Source organism: Emericellopsis atlantica (assembly GCF_019669845.1).
Source record: "Emericellopsis atlantica unplaced genomic scaffold F5Z01scaffold_5, whole genome shotgun sequence".
In the NCBI taxonomy this organism is placed as follows: domain Eukaryota; kingdom Fungi; phylum Ascomycota; class Sordariomycetes; order Hypocreales; family Bionectriaceae; genus Emericellopsis; species Emericellopsis atlantica.
This window is the reverse complement of record NW_025764707.1, coordinates 1,004,071-1,022,369: the sequence shown is the minus strand read 5'-3', so window position 1 is coordinate 1,022,369 and position 18,299 is coordinate 1,004,071. Positions and strand designations below refer to the sequence as shown.

Sequence of the window (18,299 nt, the reverse complement as noted above, 5' to 3'; positions counted from 1 at the left end):
ACTTTACCTGGAATCTGATATGCATGGACATGGAGCCCCACGCTCGGTTCTAGGCCATTTTGCTGCAAATGCTTGTGCCTCGCCCGCTAATGGCGCTGTTCCGGGGCCAAGAGGTCCCGTATTCTCTCCTGAGTGGTGGAGCAAGGGCCACAGGACATGGGAGCTTGGGTGGCCTGGCCTTTCTGGTTGGGGACTGGATCCAGTGAATCTGTCCGTCGATTCTCCTGCTTTGCCTCCAGTCCAGTCGCCTCTCCTGTCGTCGTCTCCCTCTCACCTTCTTGCCTGAGGTGCTCTCTCGTTGTTGTTCCTATCCACAATCTCCTCACATCGCCTCTTTCCCTATCCTTCTCTTGCCCCTCATCCCAACCTTTGCCCCTTTTCCCTTGTAATTCCTCTTGTCCTCCGCCACAGGTCCCCCATTGGCGTCCCTTGCCCGGCCTTTCGAACCCCCTTTTCAGCATCTCGAAGCGTTCATTTTGAGCTCTCCTCGACCAGCACACGCTGCCGTTGCTCAGATCGTAGTCAGAACTAGGCTCGCTAGCCTACGACCACCATTGCTGAGCTCAATTCCATTCGAAGCTCTTGCTGGCTACCGAAATTCCGGTTCGATCGATTTCCACAACGCGTGCTTTTGGCACCGACCCCATCAGTGCATCCACCAATTTTCTTACCTTCGAAAACGTCAAGAGGGCACGGGGCATCTTCACTGATTCTCTGTACCTCTCATACTCTACTTTCGACTCGTTTGCTTTTGTCTACGAGGCTGCACGTGGTAACAGCGAGCATCCCCTTGTAGCAGAGCGATTGACCTTCCTTCCCACGGCCGCTGGCGTCCTCACACCAGGGACATTATACCATCCTTCGCAAGGACGTATACAAAAGAAACACAAAAAAAATAAAAAAAAATACAAACCGACAAGAGACTCTCTTGGGCATCCAGCAGTTGAATCTCCGTCACAGAGGTGAGTAATCCATTTGGCACTGCACGGCTCCGCCCTCCGCGATGAGTCTTGTCTGGACGTCTCTAACATCTTTGTCAGATCGACCCGCGTTGTCGTCTTTGTGCCCATCCGAGTTTCCACTGCATCCAAGCGAGCTGCTCATCAGGACCCAAATTCACTACACTCCCGGCCGAACAGAACTTCTGTGACATTGCCTTGCGGTTCGAACTATGGCCGCTTTGGTCCAAACATACCCACCCGAGACAGCCACGATTACCATGCTCCAGACTCGCCCGACGTCTGCTACTGGAAGGATGCCTTCAGGACAACAGCAACCCATTCCCCAATATGGCGGTAACCAGGCACCTCGATCTTCCTACCACAGCAATACCAATTTCACCGGCTACCGTGGGAGTTCAACTCCCGTTCAGCAGTACGCCTTTCAGACCACGCCGACTCTGAACCAACCTTACAGAATGAACGCGGCAGAGTACGATCCCAGCGTCACCCACCACCGCTTTCCGAACTATGGTCCTTCGGTAACAAACTCGAGCCAAGGCGGAACTCGTGATGATACTGCCATTCTGCAAGCCAGGCAAGCAATTTCCGTGTCGCGCCCTCAACCCACAGTCATACCTGGTCCCGCGAAGAATACCCCGGATAGATATCGGAGGCCGTCAAACCAAGGAAACAGCCATAACCGATCACAGAGTGCAAACCTGCCAAACACTTCCAACCTGCCAAACACGGCTCAGTTTTACAACATTGGAAACAGTCCGCGGCACACAGCAACAAGCCGACCCACCAGCTTCTACGCGACCATCCCTGGTACCTCGATGGATGACATGCACTTGCCTCCGCAGAACCACCAAAAAGGGCTGCGACGCAGGAGTATGCATGGAATGGAGACAATGGCGAGTCAACAGAGCGACCGCGCTCTGCGGCCCGGTCTGGACAACGCAGCCCACTCACGCAGTGGGAGCACGGAAAGTGTGAACTCATCGCGCAGCAATCACTCGCGACCCTCGGTATGTGATCCTTCTGCACGATGACCAAGCGTGGTCCAATAGGCGCGGGGTTGAGCTCGTATCACTAACAATATGTGCATTCACAGTCTGCCAACCGCAGTGCTCCTGTCCCCACCTCCAACCCCTCCCCAGCTGCAAGTGACGATGCTCGACATGCGCCGAAGCAGGAACAGTCTGCCAAACAGATCAACGTTCCTCCCCGGGACTCGTCTGCGAATGTTGGCAAGCGTACTACGACGCCGTCGCCACTGTCAAAGCCGGTGACCATGGGAGCAGAGTCCGCTGACGGCGCTGCCCCCAACACCGCCAATCTGAGCTCGCCCGCGGCCAAGCAGCTTGCTGCCATCAACCAGAAGGGCAGCAAGCCCAAGGGCAAGACTTCACGACTTCGACGTGCGTTCTCCTTTGGTAGCGCGGCTGAGCTGCGCAAAGTCGAGGAAGAAGCCGGCGCCGGCCAGAAGCCAGAGCCATCCCGACTGCACAAGGAGCCGAGCCCGTACGAAGCCTACGATGCGGAGCAAGCGAGGATTGCAGAGAGACAGGAGGCCGCCGGAATTGGCAGCAGCATCTACGGCGGACGCTTCTTCGGTGGCTCCACTGACAATCTGTCCATCTCGTCGACGGCATCCTCGGCTTCCATCATGATCCGGAAGATGGGACGGGGGATGAAGAAGAGCACGCGTAACTTGGCCGGTCTCTTCCGTCCCAAGTCTGTGATCGGCGTCGCGCCAGCGGACGGCCCCGTCTCGCAAGAAGGCAGCCAGGCCGCCGTATCCATGGTCACCGTGGAGGCGGAGACGCAGCGTGTCAACGTCACTGCCGACCCGCAGGGCAGCGATTCATTCCCCCATCTCGAGCGAAATTCAATCGACGCGAACCGACTTCCGGAGATGACGCACGAGCGCGCCGGCAGCTCGAGCACAGACAATTCCAACTCGCGCAAGAGCATTGTCGGCGGCGACAAGGACCGAGCTGAAGTTCTCGCGGCAGTTCGCAAGGGCATCCTGAAGCGTGAGTGTCTCGAATGCATTCCTTTCATCGCAAATTGCTAATGTGCTCAACAGGTTCCGGCTCTGCCAGCCCTACCGTCCGCCCAGTGGATGCCTTGCCGACATTGACGAGCCCTCCTGCCATTACGGACTCCCCCAACTCGAGCGCTCCCAGCACGCCCAACGAAGAGGCTCAGGGCCACCGCCGCACTGGATCGGTTGCGTTGGGCAACGAAGATTACTTCATGACGGCCCTCCGTCTCCGACAGGACACCAAGAGCGCCCCTGGAACTCCCCAGGGCAGCCTGAAGCGCTCCGCCAAGTTCTCGCAGCGTATTGTCTTTCATGACACTTGGCCGCCTCAAGAATACGATCGCCGAGGCGAGGTCGCAACGTGCAACCGCCTCACTCCATTGCTTGCGCAGCAAATCAAGGAAGAGCTCAACACATTCAAGATGGTGCGCACCCCCTCCTTCCTCCACCGTCTGGTGCGCTCATGCTGACATTGTATAGGAGATGGAAGTCCACGAAAACTCCAAGATTTATACACACTTCTTTTAATGCTAGACAGCCACGTCCTGCTGCGAGGGACCACTTCAAAGAGCATCATTGCATCGAGTCAAGCGCGCAAAGATCATGTACACATCACATTCATATTCAAAGAGGCGTTCAGGGACAGCATAGTAAGGTGCGGCGGCGTTCTTGTCACTCTGTGCTTCTACACATGTCTGGAGGATTTAGACTATAGGGTCGCGATTTTCCTTAATATCAGAAAGCCGGCGCAGCCAGATTCTGCCGACGGTTGATAGACCCCACGCAGACCAGCATCGTATCAGCTACCGACGGTGTCCGTGATATGAGCTTGGATGGATGCATCAATGGAACACAGACACGCATGAACAGTATGATTGACTCGTGAAGAAGTGAACTACATTCCACTCCGTGCATGCCAAGGACTGCCCTCGGTGATGTAAACAGAGGGGCACGTGGGATTCTGAATGTGCCTGGCTTGGACTGGGCCCTTTATTAAATATTAGCCTTTAAGGGACTTTGGCGCCATGCCTGAATCCTGATCCCTCAGCCTCGTGGTTTTGGCGCGGCGCTATGGGGTCTCACCCCCCCACCAATGGTAGCTCCGTCCCACCGTCAGCCTTGCAGAACTTCATCTTCGCGATGGTGGTTTTTTTTTTTCTGTCTCTTCACTCTCCATCGACTCCACGTCTGATTAGTATACGTCACAGTATTAGCGACTGTTCCCACCACCGGTGCTCGAACCTTGCTGCAGATCGACGCTCACTTTGCCCTTATGCGAGGACGCAGCGCGCGCCTCTCCTCGATTCCTTTCGCTTCTTATCGACCAACTTTCCAAATCACCTTTCGACGATCATTCGCAGCCATGGGCAGTATACCAAAGGATGCGCCTGCTGGCCCCGGCAAGGCGAAGCTCTATGGACGCGCTTTCTATGAGAGCATTGGCAGCCCGAAATACATTGTAGCGCCCATGGTAGACCAGTCTGAATTTGTGAGCAAACCCACGAGGGGCTGCGGATGACCGCCATGCGGCAAAACAAGCATTTGCTGACCAGAACAGGCCTGGCGCATGCTCACGAGATCCTTCCTGCCCGAGGCTGAGCAGAGCAGCCTTCTCGCGTACACCCCCATGTTCCACGCACGACTCTTCGAAGAGACGGAAAAGTATCGACACGCCCATTTCCAAGCGACACGACCCGGGACCGACGACATCTGGCTAGACGGCAACCCGAAGCTCGACCGACCTCTCTTTGTACAATTCTGCGCCAACGATCCAAAGCACCTCCTCCACGCCGCACGGCACGCTGCCCCGTACTGCGACGCGGTCGATCTCAACTTGGGCTGTCCGCAGGGCATCGCGCGCAAGGGTCACTACGGGTCATTTCTCCAGGAGGATCAGGACCTGATCTTTCGACTGATCAACACCTTGTACAAGGAGCTGGAGATTCCCGTCACCGCCAAGATTCGCATCCTGGAGACAAAGGAGGCGACGCTGGCGTATGCGCAAAATGTTCTCCGAGCGGGCGCCTCGATATTGACGGTCCATGGGAGAAGGAGGGAACAAAAAGGGCACCTCACAGGACTGGCCGACTGGGAGATGATCCGATTCCTGAGGGACAGTCTGCCCAAGGAGACGGTGCTGTTTGCGAACGGCAACATTCTACAGGGGGCGGACATTGAACAATGTCTGCAGGCCACGGGTGCCGATGGCGTGATGAGCGCAGAGGGCAACCTGAGCGACCCGTCCATCTTCGGTCGAGCCCCGGAGAAAGGGCAAGAGGGCAGAGAGTACTGGCGCGGTAAAGACGGGAACGGCGGCTGGCGAGTCGACGCCGTCATGAGACGGTACCTGGACATCCTGCACAAATACGCCGAAGAGACGGAGCCGCCCAAGCGACGGCCACTCTTCATGCCGGGGGAGGACATGGCCTGGATCGAGGAGGAGGACAAGGCGGAGGCAGAGGCGGAGGAGCCCCCGGCGAAGAAGAGGAGGAAAGAGGACAGCAACAACAAGAACGCCCCCGCGAATCCCAACCTCTCCGGCGTCCAGGCGCATCTCTTCCACCTGCTGCGGCACTTTGTCACGAAGCATACCGATATCCGAGACCAACTGGCCAAGTCCTCGCGCAAGGGCATGCCAGGCTACGAAGCGGTCCTGTCCGCCGTCGAGCGGACGGTCGCCAGGGGTCTTGTCGAGTACGAGCGTACAGACGGACAGAGCTGGGCAGACGAGGTGAAGGCGCTGTACGAGCAGGACGACGGCGTGGAGGGCGAGAGCTCGGTGGCGACGATGAAGAGGTGCAAACGACCGTGGTGGGTTGTCCAGCCCATTGTGCGGCCGCTGCCGAGCGAGGCGTTGAAAAAGGGGGCGATCCGACCCAGCAAGAAGGAGATGAAAGTCGAGGGCACTCCTAAGGAGACGAAGCAGCCTGCTGTGGTGAACGTGGCCACGTCAGGGGAGACGACTGCGGATACGACCCCGAAGCCTGCCGACGCTGCTGTCGCGGAGGAGATCAAGAAGGACGGCGCAACTACGGAGCAAGAGAAGGATCTCGCTGCAAGAGACAAGCTGGTTGCTGGGTAATGTGATCTGGCAACAAGGGCACTGCCTTGGCTTGGGGAGTGACCTGAAGTGGAACGGACTCTATGAGAGACCCAGGTCTATGGTGCCGTGGGCATATCAGAGCCTTGAGCTTTGATTCCCTTCTGCAGGCTATGGCTGCTCTCTCTCATCTGACACTCTTGTCCGTCGGACTGTGCTCAGCGTCCAGCCTCAGTACCGCACACTGCTAAGCAATACATGCTGACAGCTACTTGCTGGTACCATTCTCCATCCTGTTTTCGATTTTTTCGAGTACGATTTCGTCTCCGTCTTCGTCTCGGCCTTCCTCCCCCGTTTCCTCCTCGTTCTCTCCCTCTTCACTTTGGGCCCACTGCATCGCCGACGTGCCTGCGGTGACTGCTGCAGCAGCGCCTTGGACAACGCCATTCACCGCGGCGAGACCGTAGCCACCGGCGCCCGCACTCTGCAGCGTCGCAAAAAAACCTTTGGCCGCTACCGCGCCGATGGAGCTATGCCAGGCAGCAGCAGTGGAACCTATGTAAGAACCAGGTCGTCAGTATCGTGGCCCAGAAGGGAAGGGCTTCGTGGGCTTACCAGCTGCGACCCCTGAAGCAGTGAAGCCGACGGCTCCTAGGACGAGAGCCACAAAGACGCCCGGAGCGACCATGGCAATGCCTCCGACAGTGTATAGTGCAGCCGTGCCTGGGTTTGCGGCGACGTAGGCCGCGGTCTGGACCGACGAGGTTAGATGGATGACAGGTTTCACAGGCGAGGATTGTGTACATACGTATTGGAAGGCTTGCTTGGTGGCGTTGATAGGGAACTGCATCTTGTGCGAAAAGAGAAGATACAAGGTAGGATCAAGAAGAGTGTAGAGGTTGGTGTGTGGTGATAAGAGAGAGAATAACAAGAGAAGAGTGAGCTTGATGCGCGTGGAAGAACCCTGCCCTCGTGCTCAGTCAGGGCTGGGCCGATCAGATGGTACTCACTGTGGCAGCACCGTAGCTCTCGCCGGCGGCACTCAAGGACTGGACTACGGACTCTCCATGTCAAGCAATGACTTGAGCACAAGGTGTCACAGGGTATAAGGGTGGGGGGTCTCACGCCTTATGCCATCATTGCTACACAACATAAGAGAGCGAGTGTGGCGTCACATCTTTTCTTGTCACAGGTGGCCATATGAGAAGAGTGCTAGGATGAGTTTGAGAAGACAATTGTGCCTTCATTGCCTCATGAGGTCTATCTCGGTGCCCATGATGTATTCCACAGACTACCATTGCCGTGATCTAGCCGATTAACGAGAATCGACCGCCTAAGCTGTGTAGTTCCGAAGATACGTGATGAACCCGCCGATGACAGCCACACCCGGACGAGCAAGTTCAAAATGAGATCGCCATAGCCGCCCGTGCCAAAGCCAATCATCCTTAGGATGGGGGTGTAGACCAGGCTTGAAAGGAAGAAGGACAGCACATCGAGAGCCACGGCAGTAGTAGGGTTGTTGACAATGATTTCGAGTAGCTGAGAAGACCATGTTAGTTTGGACTTTGTTTGCGGAGAGTTGAATCCTAACGAACCGTGCGGAGTGCGCCATACGCCCACCTGACGAGAGCTTCCATGTCGTGCAGATTCGTCGAGTTGGCCACGCTCGTCTGTGAGTGGTACGGAGCTTTTTGCGAGCAAAAGTTCGAATGGTGAATGTTTTGCGTGGGAATGGCTGATCTCTTTGCTGAGGAGTGATGGTTGAGGGGATCATAGGTGAAGGCGAAGGTGAAGCTCAAGATCAAGGTCAAGGTCAAGGCGACCCCGAACATGTGAGATCACTCTGAGCTGACCGTCGGTGCCCTTGTGAGGCTGTTGGCCAGGAATCGCATTCACTGTGACAAGCGCCTGCGTCTTGTTTGGACCAACCAACAGAGCACCAAGCGGGAGAATTGCCTCAACCATTAAGGCATGATGGGGACCAACTTTTCTTCCCACCCAAAGGCAAGCTTTCATAGCTTCACAGCAGTCAGTCTGCCTGCCTGTCTTTACGCGTTTGATCCAGTTAGGCTGACCCAACATCAGGGCGTGGGAAAGATGCTCTGGAACGTTATGTTCTCGCCCCCCAGAAACGTGCTCCAGTCCAGCTCGGCCAGCTGGTCGTCGTACCAGCCAAACAAATCAAGACTGCCGGTGCCCGAGGGCGTCGAAAAGGCACCCTCGTAGTCCGCCGTCATCGCCTCGTACAGCGCGGAGATGATGTCGGGCGAGTGATCCGTCGCCTTCATCCAGGGCCGCATCTCGGCAAACGTCTCGAGGGCCTTGCCCAGGTTGGCGCGCCAGACGGCGGTGCTGTCCACGGCAGAGGTGGGCATGTTCTTGTCGACGGCCAGCGCGAGCAGGGGCGCCATGCACGCTTGGAAGAGGTACCAGTTGGCGTTCCACACGTGGAAGCGGTTGGGCGTCCAGTAGAGGGCGATGGCGTCAATGGTCTGGCTCGCGACGCTGCAGCACTCGTTGAGCAGGTGCCGCGACTCGGGCGTCAGCTCGCTGAGGTTCTGCCGGTGGCCGTTGGCAATGTAGAGGAACGACGAGCGCGTCAGCAACATCCGCGCGTTGAGGTAGCGCGTGCGCATAAACTCGCGCGCGGCGAGGAACCGCGGCGGCGAGAGCGTCGGGTCCGTCAGCGTCGGCGGCACCGTCTGGTACCAGGTGACGAGCTCCGTGTCAAAGTCCATGACCTCCTGCGTCGAGAGCCGCCCGGAGCGCGCGAACCGCTGCTGCATGCGGTCGCAAATGAGGCAAAACTCGGAGCTGACCTGCAGGGAGATGGTCATGTAGTCGTCCGGGGACGACGCGGTGGGGAAGAGCGTGTCCATGGTGCTGCTGTCCCATCGACCGCACGTCGGCCGGCCCTGGGTCATGGCACCCCATGTGTCGAGGCAGAAGAGACTCCACCACGTCCGCCTCCTCGTCTCGACCTTGCGCTGGTGCCACGCTGCCTCCTCCATGCTCTGAAAGTTGGGACGCCGCCTGGGCTCGCGATGCAGACCGAGTGCAATGGCCACCCGATGGGCCGCACCGAGCACGCTGTATGCCATGTTGGGGGAGTTGCGATAATGCAAATAGTACCCTCCCAGGAGGCACAGCGCCTGCAGGCTCTCGAGATTACCTGCCCCGAGGCTCTCGAGGCCAATGAAGGACCTCGCTTGACGGTAGTAGCCCTCGTGTAGACTGTCACTGCCAGAGGCGATGGACCCCAGGACAAAGACCATGTTGACGAGACCTTGCCAAGACGCATCTTGCCGCGTTCCCCTCGCAAATTCCTGGCGGAACTCTTCTTCATCTATAAAAGGCGTGATGGCATGGATGTGGTCAAAGTAAAAATCGATGCATCTTCGCTCCTTGAGACGGTTGAGAGCCGGGTCTCTCTCGAGAAAGGGGATGCCCGGCAGCGGCTGGCCCGGTATGGTGGACCACATCTTGGAGCACTGGGCCGTGTGCTCCTTGGCAGCGGGCCAGAGACGAAAGATGGCCCGGATGACGGCGCTCATCGAGGTCATGCCCAGATACGAGCGGACCTGGTCGTCGGTGACGAGGCCCATTGCGTTGACATCGTCGTGGGCGACGTTCCCTGGCTGGTCGGGCAGCTCCTCCCATCGGCGATCGGCAGGTGCGTCGCCATTCTCCGAGACGGCAGCCGAATCGCCCACGTCGGTGACGGAGGGGGGTCGGAGGAAGTGCGGGTGCGGGTGCGGGTGCGGGTGCGGGTGCGGATGCTGCTGTTGCTGCTGCGGGAGTAGATGGTGCTGCCCAGCACGCTGCCGGGGAGATGACGGCGTGACACCGCCGGGAGCGACGCCAAGCAGAGCCCGTAGTTCGTCCTCGCTCTTGACGGCAACCTCGTCTAGGCTCAGACCAGGGAAGAGAAAGGTGAGGATACGGGCCTGTGTCTGAAGCTGCTCCGTTACCTTGTCAAAGGTGCTGTGATGATGAGATCAGTCGGCTGCCCTCGAGGAGGACCAAGACAGGCTGGTTTGGATTTCTATCGGGTAGATTCATACCTTCTGCTCACGGCGTGACGCTTTGATCGCTGGCGATATACACAGGCATCCTGGCAGCGATACCGGACACAGCTGCGGCACGGCTCCGCCCCGTCACATTTGACCTTGCGTCTCGTGCACTCGAGACAGGAACGATTGACCTTGCGTCCTGCGGACGCGTTTGGTGGGCTCTGCGTGGTCTGCTGCTCACGTTTGGCGGACTGTGGGTGGGACTTGTTGTTGTTGTTGTTGGCCTGCTGCTGCTGAGGCGCTGGCGAGTCTGTCGAGTCGCTCATACTCGTGCGCACTACAATTTGCTCCATTGGAACAGGCCCATTGTTGGCTGCGCCCGTCGTCCGTGATACCAGGTCGACAAGAAAGGACTGGTCACTGGGGTTGAGTTGGGTTATGGACAGGAGATGGAGTGAGTGAGTGAGTGAGTGAGTTCGGGGTTGGCGTCCCGATTCTGAATCCGGGGGTGGGGAAATTGGGGGTGCTTGATGCATGGGCTAGCAGACAGTACCTGGAACTAAGAGACAGCAGCACATGTTCAGAAGTACCTGCACATAGCACTGCTAGCTACCCCAGCAGACGCCTGGGGACGGGGCGATTTTCGCCTCCAACAAATTGAATCCTGTCTCAGGCATATGCGTCCATGTCTCTTCATCAGCACGTGCATCTTGCACGCAGAGCCAAGCATCAATTGGGAAGCTTGGCACTCAGCTTTCTTCAATTTCGTGGAAGCTCACAGATTCAGCTGAGCCACGTCTACTTCTTCCAGCACCTCTCTCTCCACCTCTTCCAGCGCTGCAGGCCCATCGTACAATTGCGCGTCAAGAGCACTCGTGTTCACCTTCAATGGGAGAAGCAAAGTCAGCTGATGGTCCAGGCCGTCGCTCAACAGCTATTGAGTGACTTACATGTCGGGGTCCCAGATCAGATACGCATTGGGCGCCCAGCAAGCGCAGCGCTGTAGTCGTCTCGTCAATCAGGACTGTTAAATACATGTCAGCGCGGTCCAACTCATTGTCACAGATAGGAATGGGCCAAATTTACTCTCAAGGGTCCTCTCTACGCCTGCTTGACCTCCCACCGCGAGGCCAAAGAGTGGCGCCCTCCCGATTCCTACGGCTTTGGCCCCAAGCGCGAGTGCCTTGGCCACGGATGTGCCTCTCTTGATGCCGCCATCTATCAACACGTCTATCCTGTCCAGGACCTGCGGACAAAACTTTCTAATCTCCATCAGGACCTGGATCGGAGGGGAGACGGTATCTAGCGCCCGGCCCCCGTGGTTAGACAGGATGATGCCCTTGACGGAAGGGAAGAGTGTCGCCGCGTACGCATCCTCGTACGTCTGGATGCCCTTGAGGATAATGGGCAGCTCCGTTTGCGTCTGCAGCCAGGCCAGCGTCTTCCGCCAGGTCAGGTTGCTCTCCGTGCCCCACGCCTGAGGCGGCGCCTCGGACGCAGTCTTGCTCGCTTTGGCGCGCGCCTCCGCATTCTTGAAGCGGACCTCGGCCTCTCGCTTGCCGGGAAACGGCGCGTCGACCGTCAAGACGAGGAACGAGACCTGCGGCACCTCCTTCAGCAAGGCGAGCTCGCGCTTCGTCTCGGCAATGTCCTTGAGGATGTACAGCTGCCACCCAAAGACGGCATCTGGACCAGCCTGGATAATCTCCTTCAGCGGCTGGCCAGCATTCTTGCTGATGATCTGTAGCGTCTTGTACTTGGAGCAGGCCCCCGCGATGCCCCTCTCCCCGTCCTCGTGGGCCAGCGTGGCCAAGGCGGCGGGCGACACGAACACGGGTGCCGCGAGTCTGTGTCCAAGCACTGTGGTCGACAAATCACAGCGTGTGCAATCGACGAGCACGCGTGGCCGGAGCTGGATCGAGCGGTATACGTTCCCATTCTCCTCCTTGGTGATGCTGTCGTCTGTGGCCGACACGTAGTAGCTGATCGCCTTTTGGGACATTCGGCCCATGGCAAGGCTCTGCATTCCGCCGAGGCTGAGGATGTCGGACATGTTGGTGCCATCCTGGTGTGCCATGTTGGGCAGCCGTTTGCCGTACTTCGTAGTTAGCAAGAGGGGAGTGTTCCTCACCAGCAAGCCCTTATCGGTACGCTCAGTTGGAGACAAGGTCAAGCACCACGCAGCAAGTATATGTATGGCATGCCCGGCCCTCGCTTCCCCTCATCTGCTTGCAGCTGATGCATTGATCGACGTGGGGTTGGAGCCTGTCGAAAAAGGGGTCGTCGGCCATGCGGCGCTTCTAACTTCCGGATCTCGCCCAAGTATCACCACGGGAATACATGTATCCTTGCGGGACCCTCACATGGCATCCAGCGTATCCACCTGCCCAGACGACATTCAGCCTTAGAGGTCGACACTTCAGGGACCCTGTCAGGGTCAAATCCCCTCAGTTCATGCCGGTGGTCACTGGTGGTGAACAACTGGCGATGTGGGGTACATGGAAGAGGATCATCAACAAACGGCCTTTGTAACTCCAGTCCTGAGCGAAGCCCGTCGTCAGCAGTCACAGAGAATGACTGTGACGTGTCGTGTTAGGCTTCTTGCTATTTATTCAGTCCCATCCTCCTCGAACGCATGAATGTGATCTGGTGCCACTGCCTGACAGCTACTCGACATATACAATGGCCTCCACACGATCCAAGCTGAGCCATGGCTGGACCTTTCGCCAGCAAGACAGCCAATCCGAGGACTGGCTCTACATCCAGAGGGTACCGACTCAGGTGCACATTGACCTGCTCGCTCACGGAAAGTATGCTCCTTCGTCATCCCACTGAGCGATCCGTGGCTGACACACCCCTCAAAGAATACCCGACCCCTTTGAAGACCTCAATGAGCGCGCGGTGCAATGGGTAGGGGAAAAGTCATGGATCTACAGAACAAGTTTCGAAACGCCCGAGAACCATGCGCGCCACAGACACCATGATCTCGTGTTCGAAGGCCTCGACACCTTTGCCACCGTCTTTCTCAATGGCACGGAGATCCTCAAGGCAGACAACATGTTCGTTTCGTACCGGGTCGATGTGGCCCAGCATCTCAAGCCATCTGGCGCCAACGACTTGGAGATCGTCTTTGAATCAGCCTTTCTCAAGGGACGTGAGCTTGTCAAGCAACACAGCCATGAGCACAACTTTCTCGTGCGGCAGACAGACGTTGGCCGGCTGCCTACGAGAAAGGCCCAATACAACTGGGGCTGGGACTGGGGCCCGATCCTGATGACCGCAGGACCCTGGAAGCCGGTCTTCCTCGACTCCTACAATGTCAGGGTCCAGGATGTCTGGGCTCGATACGAACTCAGCAACGACCTGGCGCACTGTTCCGGCTCCATCGTAGTGGACGTTGCAGGCAATCTTGCACCAGAGGACGAGATACACCTGGGTATCTACAATGGCGACACAACCGTCTTCGAGACAAAGGTCTCCTCTGGGAAAGCTGGCGCGATCGAGGCCCCCTTTACCATAGACAAGCCCAACCTGTGGTATCCCCTAGGCTACGGCGCACCCTCTCGACACCTGCTGAAGGCAACAGTCCTCAGAAAAGACCAAGGGGGAGCGGCGGCTGCCTCCCTGTCCAAGTCGATCGGCTTCCGTCGTGCTGAGCTGGCTCAAGAAGCAGACGCCCATGGCAAGTCCTTCTACTTCCGCATCAACAACATCGATGTCTTCTGCGGTGGTGCGTGCTGGATCCCCACGGACAGTTTCCAAGCGCAGATCCCCGAGAAGCGCCTGCGCGATTGGGTGGCCCTCATGGCCGAAAGCAACCAGGTCATGCTGCGCATCTGGGGCGGCGGCGTCTACGAGCACGACGCACTGCTCGACGCGTGTGACGAGCTAGGCATCATGATCCTCCACGATTTCCAGTTCGCCTGCGGCAGCTACCCAGCCTACGACGCCTTCCTGCAGACCTTTGAGGTGGAGGCTCGCCAGAACATTCGTCGCCTTCGGACGCATCCGTCCGTCGTCGCCTGGGCGGGCAACAATGAGGACTACCAGGTCCAGGAGAAGTACAAGCTCGAGTACGACTATGAGAACAAGGACCCGGCGGCATGGCGCACGTCAAGCTTCCCCGCGAGGTACATCTACGAGCACCTCATCCCCCAGATTCTCAGCGAGGAAGACCCTCACGTCATCTACCACCCCAGTAGTCCATGGGGAGATGGCAAACACACCACGGACCCAACAGTGGGCGACATTCACCAGTGGAATCGTAGGTCGTCCTGGTTAAACCTTTCGAGCCATGGAAGAAACCCTGCTGACTATAGCACAGTATGGCACGGTGCCATGCACAAATATCAAGAAGTCGACCTGCTCGGCGGCCGCTTCGTCAGCGAGTTCGGCATGGAAGCCTTCCCGCACCTCGACACCCTCCACCGCATGGTCACCGACCCCGATCAGAGGTTCCCCGGCTCCATGGCCATGGACGCCCACAACAAGGCCATCGGCCACGAGCGACGCATGATGGCCTACGTCGTCGACAACTTCCGCCTGCCCCCGGCCTTCAGCCTCGCCGCGTACGCACACCTCACGCAGATGGTGCAGGCCGAGACGATGCGCTACGCGTACAAGATCTGGCGGCGGGACTGGCAGGGTCGAAAGTGCGGCGGCGTCCTCGTCTGGCAGCTGAACGACTGCTGGCCCACCATCTCCTGGGCCGTCGTGGACTACTACCTCGTCCGCAAGCCGGCCTTTTACGCCATCGCCCGGGCGCTGCAGCCGCTCGATGTCACCGTGATGCGGAAGATGGTTGACTGGACGCAGACGGGCGACTGGGTCGATGAGAACTCCGCGCTCAAGACGGGCCAGGTGGACCAGACTCTCCACGCCAAGGAGGGTGTTTTTGACGTGTGGATCGCGAGCAGCAAGATCGAGCCCGTCGATGGGCAGGTTCAGCTGCGCTTCATCTCCATTGCCACGGGCCAAGAGATCCGCGAGGGTATCACCCAGAGTATCACGGCAGCACCAAACACGACCACGACGGTTCTCGATCAGCAAATGGCGCCTGCCGCGATCCCTGACTCCGACGATCCAACCAAGCCCTTTGACATGTCGGCATACGATCCGTACGTGATGCATGCTGTGCTCAAGGTAGGAGACCAGGTCGTCGCCTCGGACGTGGCCTGGCCCGAGCCCATCAAATTCCTCGACCTATCCAAGCGAGACATCACATTCGACGTGACCTCCTCGTCGCGGGTGACCATCAGGGTCGTGAAACCTGTAAAGGGTTTTGTCTTCGAGGAAAAACCCGACGTCAAGCTCGATGACAATGGCTTCGATCTTGTCCCGGGGGCGGACAAGGTCGTCACTGTCGAGGGAATGGACGCAAAGGATCTGAAGTACACGTTTGTCGGTGCAACAGGAGCGTCACTGAGTGTATCTGACGATTAGAGATAAAAAGCAGGTAGTCAAATGCATGCCTCCACTATCGAGTTTAGTCTTGCAAGAAACGCCAATGATGCATTGAACTCCGACCGCTGGTGAAGAATCGTTCTGGTATCCGTGACCCTAAACTGACGTACAATATACCTTCCAGTGGTTGCAGCGTCAACCCTGACCCCCCTCTCAAAACCAAAATACACACTGAGATAAAGACAAGACTCTACGCCCTGACCGCGCGTCTCTTGCGTGGAGGCGGCGAGGCAGATCGTGACTCGGACCGCCCTCGTCGTCGGTTACGTGGCGGCGACGGCGAATGTGTGTATGACCTCCCTCGATCGCCTGCTTTGCGAGGCAGAGGTGATCGAGACCTGGAGTACGACCGGTCGCGCGCCGGACCCGCAGCCTTGCGAGGGGCGGGCGAGCGGGATCGCGACAATGACCTCGATCCTGAGCGTGAGCGCGAGTACGATCGCGACAAAGTCGATCGCTTTCTCCTGCGATCACGGGGCGGCGTCGGCGACCGCGAGAGAGACCGCCCTCGGGCAGCAGGCCTGTCGCGCGGCGGTGAAGAGGAGCCTCTGTACGACCGCGGGCGTCGTTGGTTTCGAGGGGGAGGTGACCGCGAATATGACCTGTCGCGGCTGTCGCTTCTTCGTGAGACTGGGGAGCGAGAACGGGAGAGCGAACGTGACCGGCTCAGCGAGCGGGACCCCGAGTATGATGAACCTGAACGACTCCTACGTCGCCCGCGAGGCGAGGCCGACCTCGAGTAGGATCGTCCACGATCAATGGCCCGACGCGGCGTACGTGAGCGTGATCTCGAGCGCGAGTATGACGACCCAGTGTATGAAGAATAGCTCGACACAGACTCGGAATCTGAATGGTCGGCGGGAGGAGCGGGAAGCGCCGGCTTCGGCATGTTCTGCAGATGCTCACGCATCTCTTCTGTGAGGGCTCCCATACCGATGCTGGTAAAGTAGTTGATGGAGAACCGTATGTTGCGGGGGTTGTCGCGTGGGAACAGGCCCTCGAGCAGAGGCCGCAGTGTCGGGTCGTTCATCCTCTCTTTGAGCTTCGGCATGCCGAGTTCCTCGACAATGTGCTGAAACAGGATCTTGACGAAGATGCGGCTGCTGGACGTTGTCTCATCCTCGTTCATGTGGATGGCCGACATGGCGTGCCAGCCTAGCGCGTCGACCCCAAACATGTGACCAAAGAGCATGGCAATGTTCCGCAGCTTGTTGTTCTCATAACGGTGGATGGTCTCGTAGTACTTGACAAAGGCCTGCTCGAATAGATCGCACCAGAGCCGGTTGATCTTGGCGAAACGCTCTCCGATCAGGCCAAAGAACTTTGTGTATGTCTTCTCCTGCGAACAACACTCCACAATCATGGAAGGGAGCTCGGGCTCCTGGCCAGCTGGCAGGTTGATCTTCATGAGCTTGTGCACCGCCTCCTCGGGATCAGCGCTCGACATGATAGTGAGGTAGATTGTCCTGCGGAGGTTGACCAGGTCCGCGTTCGACTGATCCTTAATCTCCATGGCCTTCTGTTCTTGGTCCTCCTCGTCCTCGGAACTTTCGTCGCTTTCGTCATCGCCTTCCTCATCGTCGTCGTAATCGCTGCCCTCGCCGAGAATCTCGGCCTTGAGCTTCTTGTACGCCTCTTCATTTTCCTCGTAATCGGGATCAAACTTGAAGATGTTGAGTGTGTCCTGCACTTCCAGCTCGCCGTCCAGGTCCACGCGATGCGTGATCTGATCCTCCTCCTCGACTAGGTCCAGCTCCTCCTTGATGGCTGGGTTATCCTTGAATTTGTCCTTGCGCACCTGGAACAAGACCTCAATCATGTACTGCGTTCGTGGCTGAATGTCGGCTTCGTGGAGGATATTTCTGAACTGGTCGAAAACGACCATGGAGATGGACGGCTGCATCTCCTCCAGATACTGCCCAACCTCTCGACAGAACCCCACCGCAATCTCAACACTGTCGTCTGAGGGCTTGTTCAATAGGAGAAGAAGGATCTGCCCCGCCAGCATCTCGTGTTGCACCTGCTGATTGATGAGGTGCGCAATGAACGTCGTCGAGGAAAGGCAGACGGCTTTGTCGTTTCGTCGGAAACCCTTGCGGAACTGCATGATCAAGCGCTTGATGAGCAGCTCGCCAACTTGAGGTAGCTTTGTGTTGACAATGGCCGCCATGGCTGCGTAGATGGGCGTGAACGGCAGACTCGCAGCCTGTGCCTTCATGATGGACCGACAAAACAGTCCGCGACCTCGGATCAGATTCTCGCCGAATAGCTCGGGCACAATGTACTTGATATTTGCCGTGTTGACTTTGTTTATCAGACCGTTGATACTCTTCTTCAAGGCTTCCCACGCCATGCGCTGATATTCCTTGCTCGTCTTGTCCGTGATTTGCGACTGAAGGGCCCTCAGACGGGCTGGCGGAATGTAAGTGCCGCCGGAGCGCATGTTGATGAGCTTGTCATATTCAGCCTTTGCTATCGCCTGCTTCTCCTCTTCGGTCTTGGGCGGGGGGGGCGTGCGCGCACGCGGAGGCGAGGGTCGGTACGAGTCGCCGCCATCGCGCTGTGGTCGTCCCTCGCGACGAGGTATGCCGACCTCGGCCGACGCCATCATTCGTAGAATCTCTGGCGCTGGATGTGGGTATGTGATTCGCAATCAAACAATGGTCGACACCTCGAGCGTTTGCGACGCCTTGAGTCGAAGGTATGAGTTGGTCAGGTGTGGGCTCAGTTCTGAGGCTGGGAAAGAAATCTCAGTGCACGGGCCACTTTCAGCTTCAGCCACGCGTGCGCCA

The 18,299-nt window shown here is 57.9% G+C and overlaps 8 protein-coding genes across 8 annotated transcripts; 3 read left to right on the top strand and 5 right to left on the bottom strand.

The window, feature by feature from the left end:
* The first annotated feature begins 787 nt into the window (after positions 1–787).
* F5Z01DRAFT_463616 (uncharacterized protein) lies at positions 788–3,623 on the top strand. Its single transcript, XM_046259934.1, has 5 exons — positions 788–962; positions 1,041–1,969; positions 2,056–2,980; positions 3,034–3,416; positions 3,472–3,623. The coding sequence occupies exons 2-5, from the start codon at positions 1,172–1,174 to the stop codon at positions 3,517–3,519; spliced, it is 2,154 nt and encodes a 717-aa protein (XP_046121223.1). The 5' UTR covers positions 788–962; positions 1,041–1,171; the 3' UTR covers positions 3,520–3,623.
* Positions 3,624–4,354: 731 nt separating this feature from the next.
* Positions 4,355–6,073, top strand: F5Z01DRAFT_616965 (putative dihydrouridine synthase family protein; the record flags this gene model as incomplete). Its single annotated transcript, XM_046260948.1, has 2 exons — positions 4,355–4,480; positions 4,550–6,073. 2 exons carry the CDS (start codon positions 4,355–4,357, stop codon positions 6,071–6,073), a joined length of 1,650 nt encoding a protein of 549 aa, XP_046121222.1.
* A 113-nt stretch (positions 6,074–6,186) lies between these two features.
* F5Z01DRAFT_463625 (uncharacterized protein) lies at positions 6,187–7,086 on the bottom strand. The gene is made up of 3 exons (XM_046259936.1): positions 6,840–7,086; positions 6,647–6,782; positions 6,187–6,586 (listed from the first exon to the last, which is right to left on the bottom strand). Exons 1-3 carry the CDS (start codon positions 6,879–6,881, stop codon positions 6,300–6,302), a joined length of 465 nt encoding a protein of 154 aa, XP_046121221.1. The 5' UTR covers positions 6,882–7,086; the 3' UTR covers positions 6,187–6,299.
* F5Z01DRAFT_463624 (uncharacterized protein) lies at positions 7,087–7,987 on the bottom strand. The gene is made up of 2 exons (XM_046259935.1): positions 7,627–7,987; positions 7,087–7,570 (listed from the first exon to the last, which is right to left on the bottom strand). The coding sequence occupies exons 1-2, from the start codon at positions 7,861–7,863 to the stop codon at positions 7,292–7,294; spliced, it is 516 nt and encodes a 171-aa protein (XP_046121220.1). The 5' UTR covers positions 7,864–7,987; the 3' UTR covers positions 7,087–7,291.
* A 125-nt stretch (positions 7,988–8,112) lies between these two features.
* Positions 8,113–10,397, bottom strand: F5Z01DRAFT_679927 (fungal-specific transcription factor; the record flags this gene model as incomplete). Its single annotated transcript, XM_046265563.1, has 3 exons — positions 8,113–10,015; positions 10,096–10,295; positions 10,383–10,397. The coding sequence occupies 3 exons, from the start codon at positions 10,395–10,397 to the stop codon at positions 8,113–8,115; spliced, it is 2,118 nt and encodes a 705-aa protein (XP_046121219.1).
* A 422-nt stretch (positions 10,398–10,819) lies between these two features.
* F5Z01DRAFT_679926 (FMN-dependent dehydrogenase) lies at positions 10,820–12,070 on the bottom strand (the record flags this gene model as incomplete). The annotated part of the gene is made up of 3 exons (XM_046265562.1): positions 10,820–10,927; positions 10,995–11,068; positions 11,131–12,070. 3 exons carry the CDS (start codon positions 12,068–12,070, stop codon positions 10,820–10,822), a joined length of 1,122 nt encoding a protein of 373 aa, XP_046121218.1.
* Positions 12,071–12,726: 656 nt separating this feature from the next.
* F5Z01DRAFT_696773 (glycoside hydrolase family 2 protein) lies at positions 12,727–15,642 on the top strand (the record flags this gene model as incomplete). The annotated part of the gene is made up of 3 exons (XM_046266292.1): positions 12,727–12,854; positions 12,909–14,308; positions 14,369–15,642. 3 exons carry the CDS (start codon positions 12,727–12,729, stop codon positions 15,484–15,486), a joined length of 2,646 nt encoding a protein of 881 aa, XP_046121217.1. The 3' UTR covers positions 15,487–15,642.
* F5Z01DRAFT_463490 (armadillo-type protein) lies at positions 15,592–18,272 on the bottom strand. The gene has a single exon (XM_046259933.1). The coding sequence runs from the start codon at positions 18,116–18,118 to the stop codon at positions 15,698–15,700; it is 2,421 nt and encodes an 806-aa protein (XP_046121216.1). The 5' UTR covers positions 18,119–18,272; the 3' UTR covers positions 15,592–15,697.
* Between the last annotated feature and the right edge of the window lie 27 nt (positions 18,273–18,299).

What these genes read in the sequence shown, in the direction of transcription:
- F5Z01DRAFT_463616 (XM_046259934.1), top strand. Translation starts at nt 1,172, where the DNA reads ATGGCCGCTTTGGTCCAAACATACCCACCCGAGACAGCCACGATTACC. An exon ending in GCAATCACTCGCGACCCTCG is followed by an intron (nt 1,970 to 2,055) that starts GTATGTGATCCT and finishes GTGCATTCACAG; the next exon opens with TCTGCCAACCGCAGTGCTCC. An exon ending in TCGCAAGGGCATCCTGAAGC is followed by an intron (nt 2,981 to 3,033) that starts GTGAGTGTCTCG and finishes TGTGCTCAACAG; the next exon opens with GTTCCGGCTCTGCCAGCCCT.
- F5Z01DRAFT_463625 (XM_046259936.1), bottom strand. Translation starts at nt 6,881, where the DNA reads ATGCAGTTCCCTATCAACGCCACCAAGCAAGCCTTCCAATAC. An exon ending in CCAAGCAAGCCTTCCAATAC is followed by an intron (nt 6,783 to 6,839) that starts GTATGTACACAA and finishes TCGTCGGTCCAG; the next exon opens with ACCGCGGCCTACGTCGCCGC. An exon ending in TGCTTCAGGGGTCGCAGCTG is followed by an intron (nt 6,587 to 6,646) that starts GTAAGCCCACGA and finishes GTTCTTACATAG; the next exon opens with GTTCCACTGCTGCTGCCTGG.
- F5Z01DRAFT_463624 (XM_046259935.1), bottom strand. Translation starts at nt 7,863, where the DNA reads ATGTTCGGGGTCGCCTTGACCTTGACCTTGATCTTGAGCTTCACCTTC. An exon ending in CGTATGGCGCACTCCGCACG is followed by an intron (nt 7,571 to 7,626) that starts GTTCGTTAGGAT and finishes TGGTCTTCTCAG; the next exon opens with CTACTCGAAATCATTGTCAA.
- F5Z01DRAFT_463490 (XM_046259933.1), bottom strand. Translation starts at nt 18,118, where the DNA reads ATGATGGCGTCGGCCGAGGTCGGCATACCTCGTCGCGAGGGACGACCA.